The sequence below is a fragment of the Cyclopterus lumpus genome, chromosome 20 (genome assembly GCF_009769545.1).
Source record: "Cyclopterus lumpus isolate fCycLum1 chromosome 20, fCycLum1.pri, whole genome shotgun sequence".
NCBI lineage: Eukaryota > Metazoa > Chordata > Actinopteri > Perciformes > Cyclopteridae > Cyclopterus > Cyclopterus lumpus.
The window spans coordinates 11167617-11181489 of record NC_046985.1 but is presented as its reverse complement, the minus strand read 5'-3'; the positions used below and the strand labels follow the sequence as shown (position 1 = coordinate 11181489).

Below are 13873 nucleotides of genomic sequence, written 5' to 3'. Positions count from 1 at the left end.
AGAGCGGAACAACACGGACTCTTTAGTTATTGACTTTTACAAAAAGGTCATCTCAGCCATGAACTCCCCCAACACATACAGTTTCTTAAATGCTCTACCAGAGAGGGGAACACTTTTAGGTCACTGTTGCAGCACAGCCTATCACACTGTGCCTCACTGGGATTAAAGCCGTGGACCAGTGAGGCTGTGGAGGATCTTTCGGCGTGCTTGGACTGTGCAGATTTGGAGGTTTTCTGGAATGCTACCAACAGTCTTGATGTGTACACAGGGGCTGTTAGGTCATGCGTTAGCTTCTGTGAAGACAGCTAATGGGTCATCAGAAATGACGACAAACCCCGATTCACATTGAAGAATGCAAAAGGAAGAGGCATTTAGGAGTGGGGACAAGGACAGGTTTAAAGAGTCCAAATACAGGTTAAGCAAGGCGGTGAGAGATGCTAGACAACAGTACTCCAAAACTCACGACTGCTTCTGTCTGGAGAAGTCTCAGACCAAATCACAAAGAGCTGTGAATGATTTCAACCGGCAAACGACCTGAATGTTTTCCTGTCACTTTGAAAGACAATGGGACTGTCGCGACTCTTTCTATTCAGGAGCGGGACGTTAACTTGCTTTTTATAAAGACACAACCTCTGCTAAGCAGCCAGCATAAAGCCACCATAAAGCACTGTGCTGATCAGCTGCCACGTACCAGCCTGCTTACCTCCAGCCTTCCCCGTCCGCAAAATAAACAAGAGACACAACATCAGACGCGTCGCCCTGACCTCCATGTTTATGAAGTCTTTTGAGCACTTTTTCATGTCCCAACTCAAAGTCCTCACTGGACTCTCTGCAGCTCGCCTACAGAGCCCAGAGGTCAAAAAGGTCCAAGAGGCCCAAGAGCAGCCCCACCCGCCCTTATCGCACCATGTGACTTTCCAGTCAACACGGTTTAGTTCATCAGCTTTCGGGGCATTACCCAGGACCCTGAGGCAAGCAGATGAGATTGTGGACGACCCCTCCCACCCTGGACAATAAATCAGGACCAAAACTATACGCCACAAAAACAGTTTCTTCCCGACTGCAGTCGGCCTCATCCTCAGGCCTGGGACCCACCGACTCTACTCTTATTAATATCCAGGACAATATTTGTCACAACTTTACACTTTAACAGACAGCTAATAACATAAATATGGTAACGCTTTCTTATATATTTGTTTACCATACTTTATTGTAAATTGACATTCTTGTTTTTATACTATTGCGCTGTTCATTGTTATGCACCCATGACCAAGTCCAATTTGATGTATTTGCTAACATACACCGTTTCTGATTTTGACATGAAGACATTCATAAATTCAGTTTTAAATCGAAATGACCAACTCAACAAAACTTGAACAATAAAAATAAATGTGGGTAAGTATTTCAATTGAAGGAGCTGATGGTCTACAGTTTGAGTTTGTGTGAATAATGTAAAGTATGTTCTTTATGTAGATTTCCCTCCGGTGCGTACTGTTAATCCACTATTCCTAACAAGAAACTGAGCTTAATTCTTTACACCAGGATGTTTGAGATTAAATGAATAACACACCTTTTCCAACAGAAAGCTTCTCACTTGCAAACATGCTTAGGTCAAAACCATGGAATGTCATTTAGGTGGTCCTTCATTTAGCCTCCTAAAGGGACTTGTTGGAAATAAACCCAATTGTGTTTTCATGACCAGTCACTCCTGCTCATCTTTGTCAGGTGTGATATTTTCTCTGGGTTTGAACGTGAGGGCCACGCTGTTGATACAGAACCGCTGACCGGTCGGGTCGGGTCCATCATCGAACACGTGACCCAGGTGGGAATCACACTGCAACAGACACAAACACATCAAAATCAGACACTAACCAAAAATACAAATATAAGTATTGTATTGGGAAAAAAATAGACTGAATGCAAAGTATTAATGAGATACATATTAAACAATTCTAACTATACTGCTATATTTAAATATATATATATATATCTGAACTTTGGCTTCATAGCCAAGAAAATAAATCTCACATTTTTACAAATAATCTCTGTCCCAGCACTGCCCAGGCTGTTGTCAGGGCGACGAATGATGGAGGCGTGGCTTTCATCCCTCTCCCATGTCCCATGAGCCTCTTTGAATGCAGGCCAGCCTGTCCCCGAGTCATACTTTGCCTCTGAACTTTTAAGACAGGAAGGAACATTTCCTTGTTGAACATCTGCATTCACATTTCTATATCAGCACTACACTCAGCATCAACACGACAATTATCTCATGGCTGTCAGAATATTTTAAAAAGTAACAGTATTGAATACAATTCCTGTAGTGTCATTGCACAAAGTAGAATGAAATTAAGTAGCAATCCTGACGTTGAATAGACTAATAAAAAACAGGAATACCAATATGTCATGAATAGAAATGTGTTGGAGACATTTCCACAGATTAACTCTAAACGGTTACCTGTAAAGTGGAGCCTCACAGCAGACACAGTGGTACATCCCAACTTCAGAATGGTTAAGATAGATCCCACTAAAAGGCTGAACACACACACACACACACACACACATATAAATAACAGTTACATGTTGTTTGCTTTGTCTTTTTAAAGGTGTTTGATGATAATGCCTTTGTAAGCACAGTGGGCGGGTTGAACCTGACACAGACCAACAATACAGTGAAGAGCAAAGTCCACCTGGAACTGTGCTGATTATGTACATCAGAAAATGTATGTTTACAGATAGAGAATGTTGGTTTGACACAAATCGGTGTACTGGTGTGCTTTCAGTAGTACTCACCACCTCGGTCTCTCTCTCTCTGGTGACTACATACTGTTCTGGGGTCAGTTTCTTCTGCCAGTCTGTAGTCTCGTTATAACGGGTGAGAGACTGCAGGCCTGCAGGGAGCAGAGGAGAAGTCACAGTGGAGTTTTGAAGTGCATATTGAAAATAGTAAAAGAACATCCTGGTCAATCGAATATATCCCAAGTATACATAAATAAATGCATTGCTTTTGACAGCAAATCAACCGTAAAACAGTTTTAACCCCATTGGCACGACTTCCTGACCCTTTTCCAAATAGAATCCACAACATTATACCACATAAACTTGAACACTATGGCAAACTGAGAACAATGTTGTGTTCACATGACTTGGAATATACATTTCACTCCTAAAATAAATCAAAATGAGTAGAAATAGTGGAAGAAAAAAAATCCCCCCCCCCCAATGCCAGAAATACTGTTAACCCCTGCAAACCCACTCCTCTCGTTCACCACAGTACTTTTTGCACAAGCAACCTCTCGGTGCTTCGTGAGAGCCCTGCAGCATGGTGCACCTGCGGGAGTTTGCAGCCTGAAACAAGTCGATGGGATAGTAAAGAACCCAAACGCCCCCGGTACCTAGAGATGTGGATACTGCACGAACGAATCCCGGGATCCTCCTCGGTAACACCGCGGACCTGGGCGTCGCGTGCCGAGAAACCACTCCGAAGAGACGGGCGACCAACCGATACATGTCTGCTGCTGCTGCTGCTGCTGCTGCTGCTGCTGCCGTGACCGTCGCACGTCACGTGCTGACGTCAGCTGGAGCCAGCTGCGCTCGCTGCGTCGGGATCGTTCGTGTTCACGCAGGTTCTCCCCCCGGCTGACACACGCTAGCCGGGTGACCCGGTCAGAAATCACACCTCTTTGGAGGTTGAAGTGGCTTTCGAGCAAAGGGCGACGGAACTGTGTTGCAGCTTTAGGGCTTGAAAACATGTTTGCGGGGGAGAAACGATGTGGTTGAGTGGTCAAGTCAATTCTATTTATATAGCCCAATAGTACAAATCACAAATGTGCCTCAAGAGGCGTTGAACCACATTACATTTACCATAAGAAGTAGTTTTTTTGAATATTTTTAAACACAACCTGTATCTAGTATAGTATTGAGCAGTGAGCAAAATGTATAATGGTAATTCTCGAAAAAGGAAAAAAGCAGACACATATTCAAACGGAACTTTATTCAGAGGTGAGTAATCCTTGCAGGCACAATGTCTCCTGACAACAAAATATATTTTCCTTTGAATTATCTGAGCCACAAACAGAGTTTAACTAATTCTGACCCCCTTTTATCTGCAGTTACAACATTTAAAACCCTCTGTGGCAAAGATCCAGGTCAAACCAGTGCGTTTTATTGAGAGGAAGATAAGTTTATACTAAAGCAATCCACAAACAATTTGAATGATACTCAAATACAAATATATATATAAAAGCCAATATCGATAATGCGTCTCAGTCAAAGGTCTGGTCACAGCATTATGTACTCCAGTGTTTCTACACTGCAGTGTTGGTCTATATTTGCTTTATTTAAACTGATCCCCATTATCTGATGCAGTTGCACCGGCTAATCTTCCTAAAGTCCAAAATCTATATGGTCTGGTATTGCTCAGCAGCGGCGGTTCTGGCTGCCAGCAGGCTCCCAGGCTGGTGCATGAGGTCTACTATGTAGCGGCAGGGCCGTGAAAAGCGCTCATTCCTGGAGGGATTCCTATCGAAGACGAGTACCTCGTTCCAAGCCCGGTTGTACTCACCCCTTTCAAGTGTGCAGCTCATCCCGATGCAATCAGCCACACACTGAAAAGCCAAAGAGAGAGGAGACAGCTGGCATATTAGGAGTTGGAAACAAGAGATATGGAATGGAGAGGGTTATAATTGCGGTACTTTGAGTGAAGGATGGGAAGAACTTAGAGAAGAGCTTTGAAATAGGAACTATTCTAATAGTAAAAAGATGTGGGTGAAATGTAAAGTCTGCAAATGAAGGGATTGCAACAGAGGGGGAGCTGATACTGCTGTGTGGTAGCTATTTCAGTGGTACCTTGAAGAGAAGTGCCCTATGGCAGTAGATTCCCTTGTTGATCAAGCCGATGGGAACAACATTAGACTGAAGCTGAAACTTGAGGTTGGCGTGGTGCATCATCCATGAGAATTCGTGCAACTTTTCCATCTCCACAGCTCCGCCCATGGCTTCATTCACCAGCCTGGAATCCAAAACCATGCACACTAAACCCATTACCCAATGTATTACCCCTTGTTTTGCATTCTCACGGTGGTTTTAAAAAGCTGTTGAAGCCACTTTTTTTGTGAACCGTTACTAACACTTTATGAGTTGGTTTATGTATGTTTTTAATTTGTTTCCCATGGTTCATAAATTGGTGGTCAATCAGATAATTAGGAAATTATTCTCTGCATGTTGGTTATGTGTTGCATTAATCCGTTACCTGGCCAAGGCAGCACACTTCTCTCGTTCATCCCTTAGTAGCATAATGGATTCTTTGGACCTTTTAACTAAAAGCTGCAAAGAGACGTCCTCCATCATCTTCCATGGTTTCTCTGTAGCAGACTCAGGCTGGGCCTCATCTTTCTGTTTGTCATCCTCTGTCTTCTTCCTGTATTGACAGACAGTTAATTAAAAAACATTCTAAATCGGTGTATTTCACCATACAAAGCAATAGTATCTTCTGTGTTTTCAATTTGTTCATGAATTATGTATATATATATTCTCAACACATGTAGAAAAGCCATATTAGCCCACATACATAACTTGCATAAGTAACAACAATATGTTGCTGTCTTTCATTTCTGCACAGACTTCACACAAACTTATTCCTCTGCTATTTTAAAATCATGGCCAAAACTATTTTAATTGTATGACTGCAACACTTCTTACTTCTTCATCATGTCTTACGAGTCCACATTCTCATGTTCTTGAGATATCACAGAAACAAACTTGGTCAGAGTCATTATTATTAAGTTATACAATGCACCGTGTTAGACCAGGAGATAGAGGGGGAAAATACAACACATCTTCAAATAATTTGTGTTGCTTTATCAAGTTTCAAAGTTAAACTTGGGTCATACATGGCCATGGATGAGACCATGGACGGATTACATAACGCACTGCTTAAGAATTCCTGAGATGTTGTAAGTATGCTGAAGGGGGGACATGGTGGTAATGGGGTGGACCAGAGGTACTCTGAGGGGGAACTGCTCCCTTTGCCGCACGCACATGTACAGCCTGTATTTTGTTATTGTGTGTGTGTGTGTGTGTGTGTCTCAGTCGTGCATGTGTATTATGTTCAGGCATCCTCCTGGCTGTGCAAGCATTTGCATGATTGTGTGTGTAAGTCCATTAGTCTAAACACAAAGGCTCATTTACTGTGAGTGCGTTGCCATCTTTAAAAAATGGGGTTGTTTACCCTGAGAGGCCACACTAACAGGCGCACACTGAAGGCAATGGAGAGAGGGGGGGAAAGTGGACCACTGGATTGGAGCAGACAAGGGGAGGGGGATAGTAATGTCACAGCCAGAATAAAATGTACCGACTACTTGGTGTGGCTGGTAGTTTAGGAATCTTGCCAAGTCTCCGCCAATGCTCTACCAGCATCTGCGTGGTTGTTCTGGTTATTTTCCCACTCTGTAGTACTTGTTGTGCAATAGGCCCAGTTAGCTGTCATAGTTGTGGGAGTTCCTGGATATATTTCCAAAAACCTCTGATGGCCAAAAGTTTTTAAAAAGAACTAAACAACAATGTTTAGTTGTATTTTTTCAAGACTTAATGAATGAATGAAAGAAAATCTAGAAAACCTACTCTGTTGCAGTATTGATAAAAATGATAGGCTGTTCCGCGTTGAAAGGCTGCGTGGACAGTTCCTTTAAAGTCAGAATCTTCTGACTGGCAGGGACCTAACAGAGGGAGATAGAAAGATAGATGTGGTGTGCAAGACATGTCAGACTATCCTTTACAGTAGGTTTTTTGAGATTTGACAATAGGCATTTATTTGATTTTGGCTCAGATTCCTTTAAGTGATCCTTGTTTCAAATTCATTTCAATAGTATAGACACACACACACACACACACACACACACACACATACATACACACACACATACATACATACCTTCCCGGCGTCATAGAAGCCATCACTAATAACATCAGTGTAGGCCAAATGACCTGTCAGGCTGTATTTGACAGACACATTGGAGTTGAGCAGGCTGCTCATGGCCAGCTTACTGATACGGCTTCTTCGATTCACTGATTGGTTTATTTGTTGAAGTATTTCCAAGGCACTGAGACACACACAAACATATATTCAGACATTGATGATTGATGATGAATATAAAAATGAACACAAACACACGCACACATATTTAAACAAAATGACCAGTACTTTCTATGAGCGATACAGAAAACTGTCTTATACTGCCATCTACTGGCTATTTAAGAGACAACTCTAAATTGGCTTCAAACTGCTCCGTCTTTACTGTGCTGTAACTTGACATCAGTCATGTTTGATGTAATGGTTATCCGTCATCTCAGTGTCTTACCCAAATTTGCACATCTCCAAAGCGGTGGGCACATCAGTGGCACAGACATTGATAGCCATGCATGCACTGCGCAACACCTCCTTTTGATAGGTGTGCAGCAAATTGACCAGTGGGTGAAGGCCTCCTGCACTTTGTAGCTATGTACAAGGAGTGCATTTTAGGTGGTCAAGGAAAGCATATAAACTATTCCTAGACAATTTATGACAAACAATTGTTTATAAAGAACATTGTTTTTCTGTTTTATACATTGTGCTATAGGTTAAGGATAAAAACAGTAACAGTAAAACCAGTATCAGTACCGTTAACTGATATTTCCTTTATGCAAAACATCTCGAAATGTCATTGTCATTTGCAAATATGAAACCAAGGCAGGAGGCTAAACTGTCATTACACAAACACCAACCTCTGCCCTAGCTTCTGCTTCACAAGCCAATACTGCCAGGCACAGTGTGGAGTTCACCAGGACCTGTGTATCTGTGGACTTCAAGGGCTCCACCAGAGCTGGTATGGCTCCATGTGATAAGATACTGCAGCGGATGACCACGTGTGCGGCCATGTTGCAAAGTGTGGCAGCCGAATTGGCCACCGTCAAGGCACGGCTTCCATACAGCTGCTGGACAAGGATCTCATGGCCTTCTGCCTCGTACACTGCACTGCAGATACCATACCAGAAATGGATGGGAGATTTACTGCAAACCTGCAGCGCAGACTTTATGCAGTCACAAAGCATACAACTTAGAATGTTGATAATGTGTGTGTAATTTGTGTGATTTGCACAAATAAGTGGAGTTTCATGGAAATCAAACATTAGGAGTACGGCAGTGAGGGAATGATGCATGGAGGTGGAGTTAAATGTCTGAACTGAAGGAGACGGTATTACTGAAATATGATGTCAGTGAGAGACAAAGGGTATCGGGATGATTTGTCAGGAGAATAAAAAGGTGGGAGCTAAAATGGAGAAAGGGAGAGAAGATGGTAGAGATATTCGGTGAGTAAGAACTATAAGAAAGATGACGCATTAAATCATTTGTGAAATAGCAGAGAGGAAGGCACACTGCTGAACTTTAGAAAATGCAAACTCATCACTTAATGTTTTACATATTTGGCAGCAAGTTGCACATATCATTCATACTGTGAGGCATAGACACTTAAAAGACCTTGAAACAGTTAATTGTCCAGGTCCTTTTTGAGGAAGTAACTATTTGCATTATGTAATGTTGTCTGTCACTCACAAAGCGTTGAGCCGGTTGCTATGTGTGAGGTTAGAGAGGGCCTGGGTTGCTTCCTCTCTAAGCACCACACTGTCATTGCTCAGCAACTGAACAACTGCAAAGATACCACCTGAAACGCACATAAATCCAACATCTCACTCACACTTCATCGTGGTGAGTGTGTGGGCGTTAAGGCGCTTGTGTGAATGTGCACGTATGTACCCAGGTCTCTGAAGCGGTCTTTGCTGTCTTGGTGGAAGCTCATGGCGGACACAGCCTGGCAGGCAGCTGTTTTCCCGCTGATGTCCGCCACAGACAGAAGTTCTACAAGAACCGTCTCCACATTCTGCTGATGGAGCAGTTTGCGATTCTCAGCTGCGCGTGTATGCACACACAATGAAACAAAACCAGAACAACACACAGAATAACCGTTATACCCTTATGACTGGAAAGTAAAGAAAAATCAAATATGATCTCTTATCTCCTTCTGTGCTTACAGCTCTGAGCCACCCTGGTGATGCATTTAACAGCGTTGCACTGGATCTCCGGCATATTTGGGGTGAGAACAAACTCCATCAGCCTCGTCAATCCTCCAACCTTGTGGATCAGCTGTAAACTCTCACTGTCTCTCACACAGTTAGCAACTACCTGTAAGGCTTCAGCATGAAGGTCTCTGAATTCCTGTAAGAAATAAAAAGATAGAAAGGAGACCGAGGATGTAGAGGACACAGGCCGTGAATGGGATAGAAAAAGCATTGGGATTTAAGAAGTGTTCATTCAAAGGGAACCATTTCAAGCTAATGGTGCAAACATACACTGCCTCCATAGACAGTTGTGTCTGTCCATTTTGTGTCTCCTCGTTTTTACTACATAGGACTAAAAGTCAGGATAAAGACATCTTACCAAACAAGAATGTGTTCTCTCTACTCTCTGTGACGCACACAGACACACACCTACCGTGTTACTGAGGATATCCATGAGCTTCTCAAATCCTTGCTTTTCCATCAAGGTGTTGCATGTATCTTTATCAAGGCTGACATTCTGCAGTGTCTTTAAAGCCAAATGCTGAATGACAGGGAAGTCCGACTTCAAGAGATCCAGAAGTGGAGGAATCCCTCCCAACTTATGTACTGCCAGACGAATTTCGTAGTCCTTCATGCATACATTACAACACAGGATACAAAAATGTTTTAAAAAGTAAAAAGAACTATGAAACCATTTGAATTTCACCCATCCCAAAACTATATTTTACAAAACACACAGAGATGCTTTCGTGGCTTTTGAGATACTGATAAATGTAACTTCTATTTGTCTAAAATGATCAACCTTATAACCACATAGCTTTGTAACCTCCTCTAGGCTGATGACTTTCAGTCACCTGAACCAGGTTAAAGATGGTCTCTAGTGAGTTCTTCTTGACATCAGGATCTGGACTGGATAGGAGCTGGATTAGAGGTGGCAGGCCCTTGTTGTCAAAGATCTGCGCCTTACAGATGAAATCCATGGACAGAGAGGCCAGGCACAGTGTCGCAAACTCATGGACAACTAGATCTTCTTGAATAGAAGAGAAAATTGCATTGTTTCCTTGTATTGTTATATCTATTTCTGAGTCTATATTGAGATCCAAATGACTCACCTTCAAGTGACAGTTTGTCAATAATTGATGGAATGACATCCATTTTTTTCAGAGCAATCCTTACATCATCTTTTAATAAAAAATATGAAACAAAGTTAATAACTGAATAACTTATTCAGTGAGAAAACCCCATCAGTCCCTCAGTCTGTAAGTCAACAAAACTGTGAATTTGGGCCAGTTGACAAATCTCTAAGCACTCAATTGTCTGACACGCACATATATGGTCAGGAAGTTGGTCTGTAAGTTAACCGGCCAATCAAATCAATTGAACAGTAAGTCAAAATGCTCTTCCGCATTGATTTGGTATGTTGTCTGACATACCGTTGTTGTTGGCCATGGTGCCCAAGGCTACGAAGGCGTTGCGTCTGACCAGTTTGTTGATGTGAGTGATGAGTTGACAGAGAGGCTCCAGTGCCCCCAGTCCCAGCAGACTAACCCTCTTCTCGTCTCCTAACAACAGGGGGCGACCATGAGCAGGGAAATCAAGCACTGTGACAAACCAGTATGCATTTATTATGTGCCAGTGAAGATAAACAGATTATTAGAAGCTAAACTAGGTGGTGTTCATTATAGTAATATACATAAAACAGTATTACATGTTGATCATTTCATTTCAGCTCTTGCTACATAAAAGATATACTATACAAGTGGTTTATGAGCATATATAGAATGAATTAGATGATAGTGTAGATATCATAGGAAATCAAAAGGAAATAAGATAAGACAGTGGTCAGACACAAGCACATTTTTGTGGTTTCCAGCTGCATATAGTTGCTCACAAAAAAAAGCTGAGTGTCGTCTACTGCACCTTTTTCTGCAAATATGTGGATTGCTTCACAGGCTTTGACGAGGATGTCCTCCTCTGGGGAGCTCAGCATCAGCACCATTGTTGCTGGAGTTTTGGCCTCAAAGGTTAGTGGCTCAAACTGTGGGTGTGAGGAGTGAGGGAGAGATGTAGATGCGTTATAATTGATATTCTGCCCCCGGGGGGAATGGACACGAAACAAACAGGCCTAACGTTAAACACGTTTGCTGGCTAATGTCTTTCAACGGGTGACGATGAGAGGACTTGAATTAGACTCTCACCTTGTCTTTGCATGGAGTCTCGCACTTCTTCTTCCCTTTCGTTCCCATTCTGTGGCCTAGAGAGAGTTCAACAATGGTCGTCTAAACAGCGTTTATTAATCACAGGTTAAGTCGTTCTGCTCAATCAATCCACCCCACGACCTGCTGTCATATAACCTAACCTATAGCTAGATATACGCGGGCTAAAGGACAAAGCTAACCCGACAGCTTACCTCAGTCACGTGAGCAGCGTTCACAAAATACGCGGACAAACCAAACAGACTATAACTTGCGGATCACGAGGACTCGCCTACTTCTCCACGCTAAAGGACGATACCAAAATGCACGCTTAAAAAGACAGCGGTCCACTTGAACCAGTCGGTAACGTTTGTAAACGTTTGTGTAGTGAAAATGGAGGTTGACACCGCGTTGCTAGGCAACCCGTGCCACGTTGAACTCATCGGTCAGTGAGGACGTCGCTCTGAACCCGTCAGCTATGGCCGTGTTTGGAGAATACGGTTAAATAATTTAACATTTTACTGACTTTATTGTAAAGGACTGGACACTGTTTATGGATGTCAACGTATATTTTTTTAGTCACGATTTGGAACCACGCGGTACAGCGAACAGTCAAATGTTGAATTACATATTAAAAGAAAGTTGCAAAACACAATACCAAAAAAAGTGCAAAATAAAGCCCAGAATATCAGTTATCTGCCTGGGTTTGTGGACTGATAATCATCTAACAAATTTGCCGAAATAGGTCGTCTTAATCCTCCATGCAAATGAAGGGGAGGGGGTGGGACAACAAACTATCGTGAGTGAGTGAGTGTTGAGAGGGTGGCGGTCTTGTCCTGTGCAGGTCATTGTAATAGTATTGAGGTAAATGTGCTATTGAAGAGTGAATAAAACAAATGAGCCCTGTGCAGCATAATCGCACTAAAGGCGTCTTGAGGCACTGACACAGCAATGGCCGTGGGAACAGCACAGCATGCACCAGGCAGCCAAATGACCTCCACAGACATTACCTGGTGCTGTGCGACATTATCACCCCCCTGCCTGCCCTGAAATGCGGCTCAGATTAATCTAAACGATAGCAAGCCAAGGATGGGGGATGGGGGGGATGATGTCTTTACCTGCTAATGCATTACTAATATACGAGCTGCAAAAACACGCGCGCGACCACGCACGTACGCATGCTCAGTCATATGGACACCTGAACATGGAAATAGTCGTCGAGTGACATGTTCACACTAAGAGAGGATTTCCTTTTTATTCATTCATGACAAATTCATGCTGAAATCAAAAAAACGACTGCTGTGTGCTATTAAAAAGTAATAAATAAATAAAAAAAACATTCATAAAAGTAGCACAGGCCGTGTCGAGGGAGGGGGTTTGCAGCGAATCAGCGCAGCAGACACTGCAGCGCGCAGCCTGTCACCTCCCCTCCGTCGAGCTGTCAGTCGACAGCAGCACACATGAACCTCGGCGCTGCAGGCGGAGCTGATCACCCGTCGATTCACGTCTAGATAGCCGCTCCTCGGCGTTATATTTGTATTCAGGCGGGGCACGAACATGACAGGATACTCCGCTGTCATCTCTGCGGACTGAGCACGTAAGGAGGGCTGAGCCGCTATCCAGTGTTAGCTCACAGGCTACGGAGACCGGCTCGGCTTCGTGCAGTCGGTTGGCTTTACGTTACGTAGCCGACGAAGGTCGGAGGGACTCGCGTTAGCTGGTTATTAAGAGCGTTCAGTTAGTCATTCGTGTCATTTTTAATAATTCGCTTTAAGGCTGCACAGTAATCCGCGTTTCCTTCTTCTTCTTTTTTTCGTTTTCATAATTTGTACTTAATTTAACGTTACCGTTTGATGCTTGCTAGCTAGCGCGCTATTCGGCTATGCTAACGCCAGCTCGGTGAGAGCTCGCATCATCATCCCTGGGGTTTGCGGAGAGCCTCGAGACTCGTCGAGGAAGCAAGAGAGGTGACTAATGATGTGGGCTGGGGGAAGCGGCGGAGTGTCAGGCGAAGGGGAGCAGCAGTATTAGCTTCGACGCGTCGCATTGTCGAGGTAGCGCCGTAGCGTCAGCCAAACCGTCTGGGAGGTTTGCGTGAAGAGCATAATTTGGGGGGCACTTCGATTTGCGAGCTGGCTAAATGAATAGTATTGGTATTACTGAGTCGTGAGCGAGTGGCCACTGTGCCAGCTTCAGGGGAGACACGGTCAAGATTACCGCACAGACTGCAACCACCGACCACTTTGCTTAAAGATGGCTTCAGCGAGCAGCATTGCCGCAGCTATTGCGAGCAAAACGAAGACTAAGAAAAAGCACTTCGTCGCTCAGAAAGTGAAGCTCTTCCGTGCCAGCGACCCTCTGCTCAGCGTGCTGATGTGGGGAGTCAACCATTCGGTGAGTCAGATCCGCCAATGGCTCCATATGATCCACAGTTATGGATCCCGCGGCCTTTTTTATGTGAATCCTTGTGTCATTGTAGTCGATTGACACATATAAGATGACAGCTGTCCAGAGGTCGGCTACATCGTTGTCAATGTAAATATGTCTAGCTCCTGGACTCATGCAGCAAATCATTATTTATGTTTTTC

At 43.5% G+C, this 13873-nt stretch overlaps 3 protein-coding genes across 6 annotated transcripts in view; 1 reads left to right on the top strand and 2 right to left on the bottom strand.

The window, feature by feature from the left end:
* Window positions 1-1174: 1174 nt before the first annotated feature.
* Window positions 1175-3692, bottom strand: msrb2 (methionine sulfoxide reductase B2). The gene is made up of 5 exons (XM_034560044.1): window positions 3393-3692; window positions 2791-2888; window positions 2456-2532; window positions 2029-2176; window positions 1175-1834 (listed from the first exon to the last, which is right to left on the bottom strand). Exons 1-5 carry the CDS (start codon window positions 3505-3507, stop codon window positions 1703-1705), a joined length of 570 nt encoding a protein of 189 aa, XP_034415935.1. The 5' UTR covers window positions 3508-3692; the 3' UTR covers window positions 1175-1702.
* A 280-nt stretch (window positions 3693-3972) lies between these two features.
* armc3 (armadillo repeat containing 3) overlaps window positions 3973-13873 on the bottom strand; it is a 16989-nt gene continuing 7088 nt past the window's right edge. The window contains exons 1-17 of one of the 3 annotated variants that reach the window (XM_034560670.1): window positions 11501-11801; window positions 11289-11344; window positions 11011-11128; window positions 10524-10652; window positions 10203-10271; window positions 9945-10120; window positions 9524-9718; window positions 9064-9247; window positions 8789-8941; window positions 8588-8696; window positions 7759-8008; window positions 7356-7492; window positions 6929-7097; window positions 6619-6713; window positions 5249-5416; window positions 4846-5008; window positions 3973-4604 (exon numbers count right to left, since the gene is read on the bottom strand). In XM_034560670.1, coding sequence (XP_034416561.1) covers window positions 4398-4604; window positions 4846-5008; window positions 5249-5416; window positions 6619-6713; window positions 6929-7097; window positions 7356-7492; window positions 7759-8008; window positions 8588-8696; window positions 8789-8941; window positions 9064-9247; window positions 9524-9718; window positions 9945-10120; window positions 10203-10271; window positions 10524-10652; window positions 11011-11128; window positions 11289-11336 — 2370 coding nt within the window. In that variant the 5' untranslated portion in view covers window positions 11337-11344; window positions 11501-11801 and the 3' untranslated portion in view covers window positions 3973-4397. Of the gene's footprint in view, window positions 4605-4845; window positions 5009-5248; window positions 5417-6618; window positions 6714-6928; window positions 7098-7355; window positions 7493-7758; window positions 8009-8587; window positions 8697-8788; window positions 8942-9063; window positions 9248-9523; window positions 9719-9944; window positions 10121-10202; window positions 10272-10523; window positions 10653-11010; window positions 11129-11288; window positions 11345-11500; window positions 11802-13873 lie in introns of those variants that run through there. The other 2 variants (XM_034560671.1, XM_034560669.1) reach the window with 2 other exon arrangements.
* Window positions 12695-13873, top strand: part of pip4k2aa (phosphatidylinositol-5-phosphate 4-kinase, type II, alpha a) — a 26714-nt gene continuing 25535 nt past the window's right edge. Inside the window, exon 1 of one of the 2 annotated variants that reach the window (XM_034560674.1) lies at window positions 12695-13679. In XM_034560674.1, the coding sequence (XP_034416565.1) occupies window positions 13539-13679 (141 nt within the window). In that variant the 5' untranslated portion in view covers window positions 12695-13538. The remainder of the gene's footprint in view (window positions 13680-13873) is intronic. The other variant, XM_034560675.1, reaches the window with a different exon arrangement.

Coding starts and splice junctions, on each gene's coding strand:
- msrb2 (XM_034560044.1), bottom strand. CDS start 3,507: ATGTATCGGTTGGTCGCCCGTCTCTTCGGAGTGGTTTCTCGGCACGCG. Junction 2,889..3,392: donor TGCAGTATCCACATCTCTAG/GTACCGGGGGCG, acceptor TGCTCCCTGCAG/GCCTGCAGTCTCTCACCCGT. Junction 2,177..2,455: donor TGTGAGGCTCCACTTTACAG/GTAACCGTTTAG, acceptor CTGTCTTAAAAG/TTCAGAGGCAAAGTATGACT.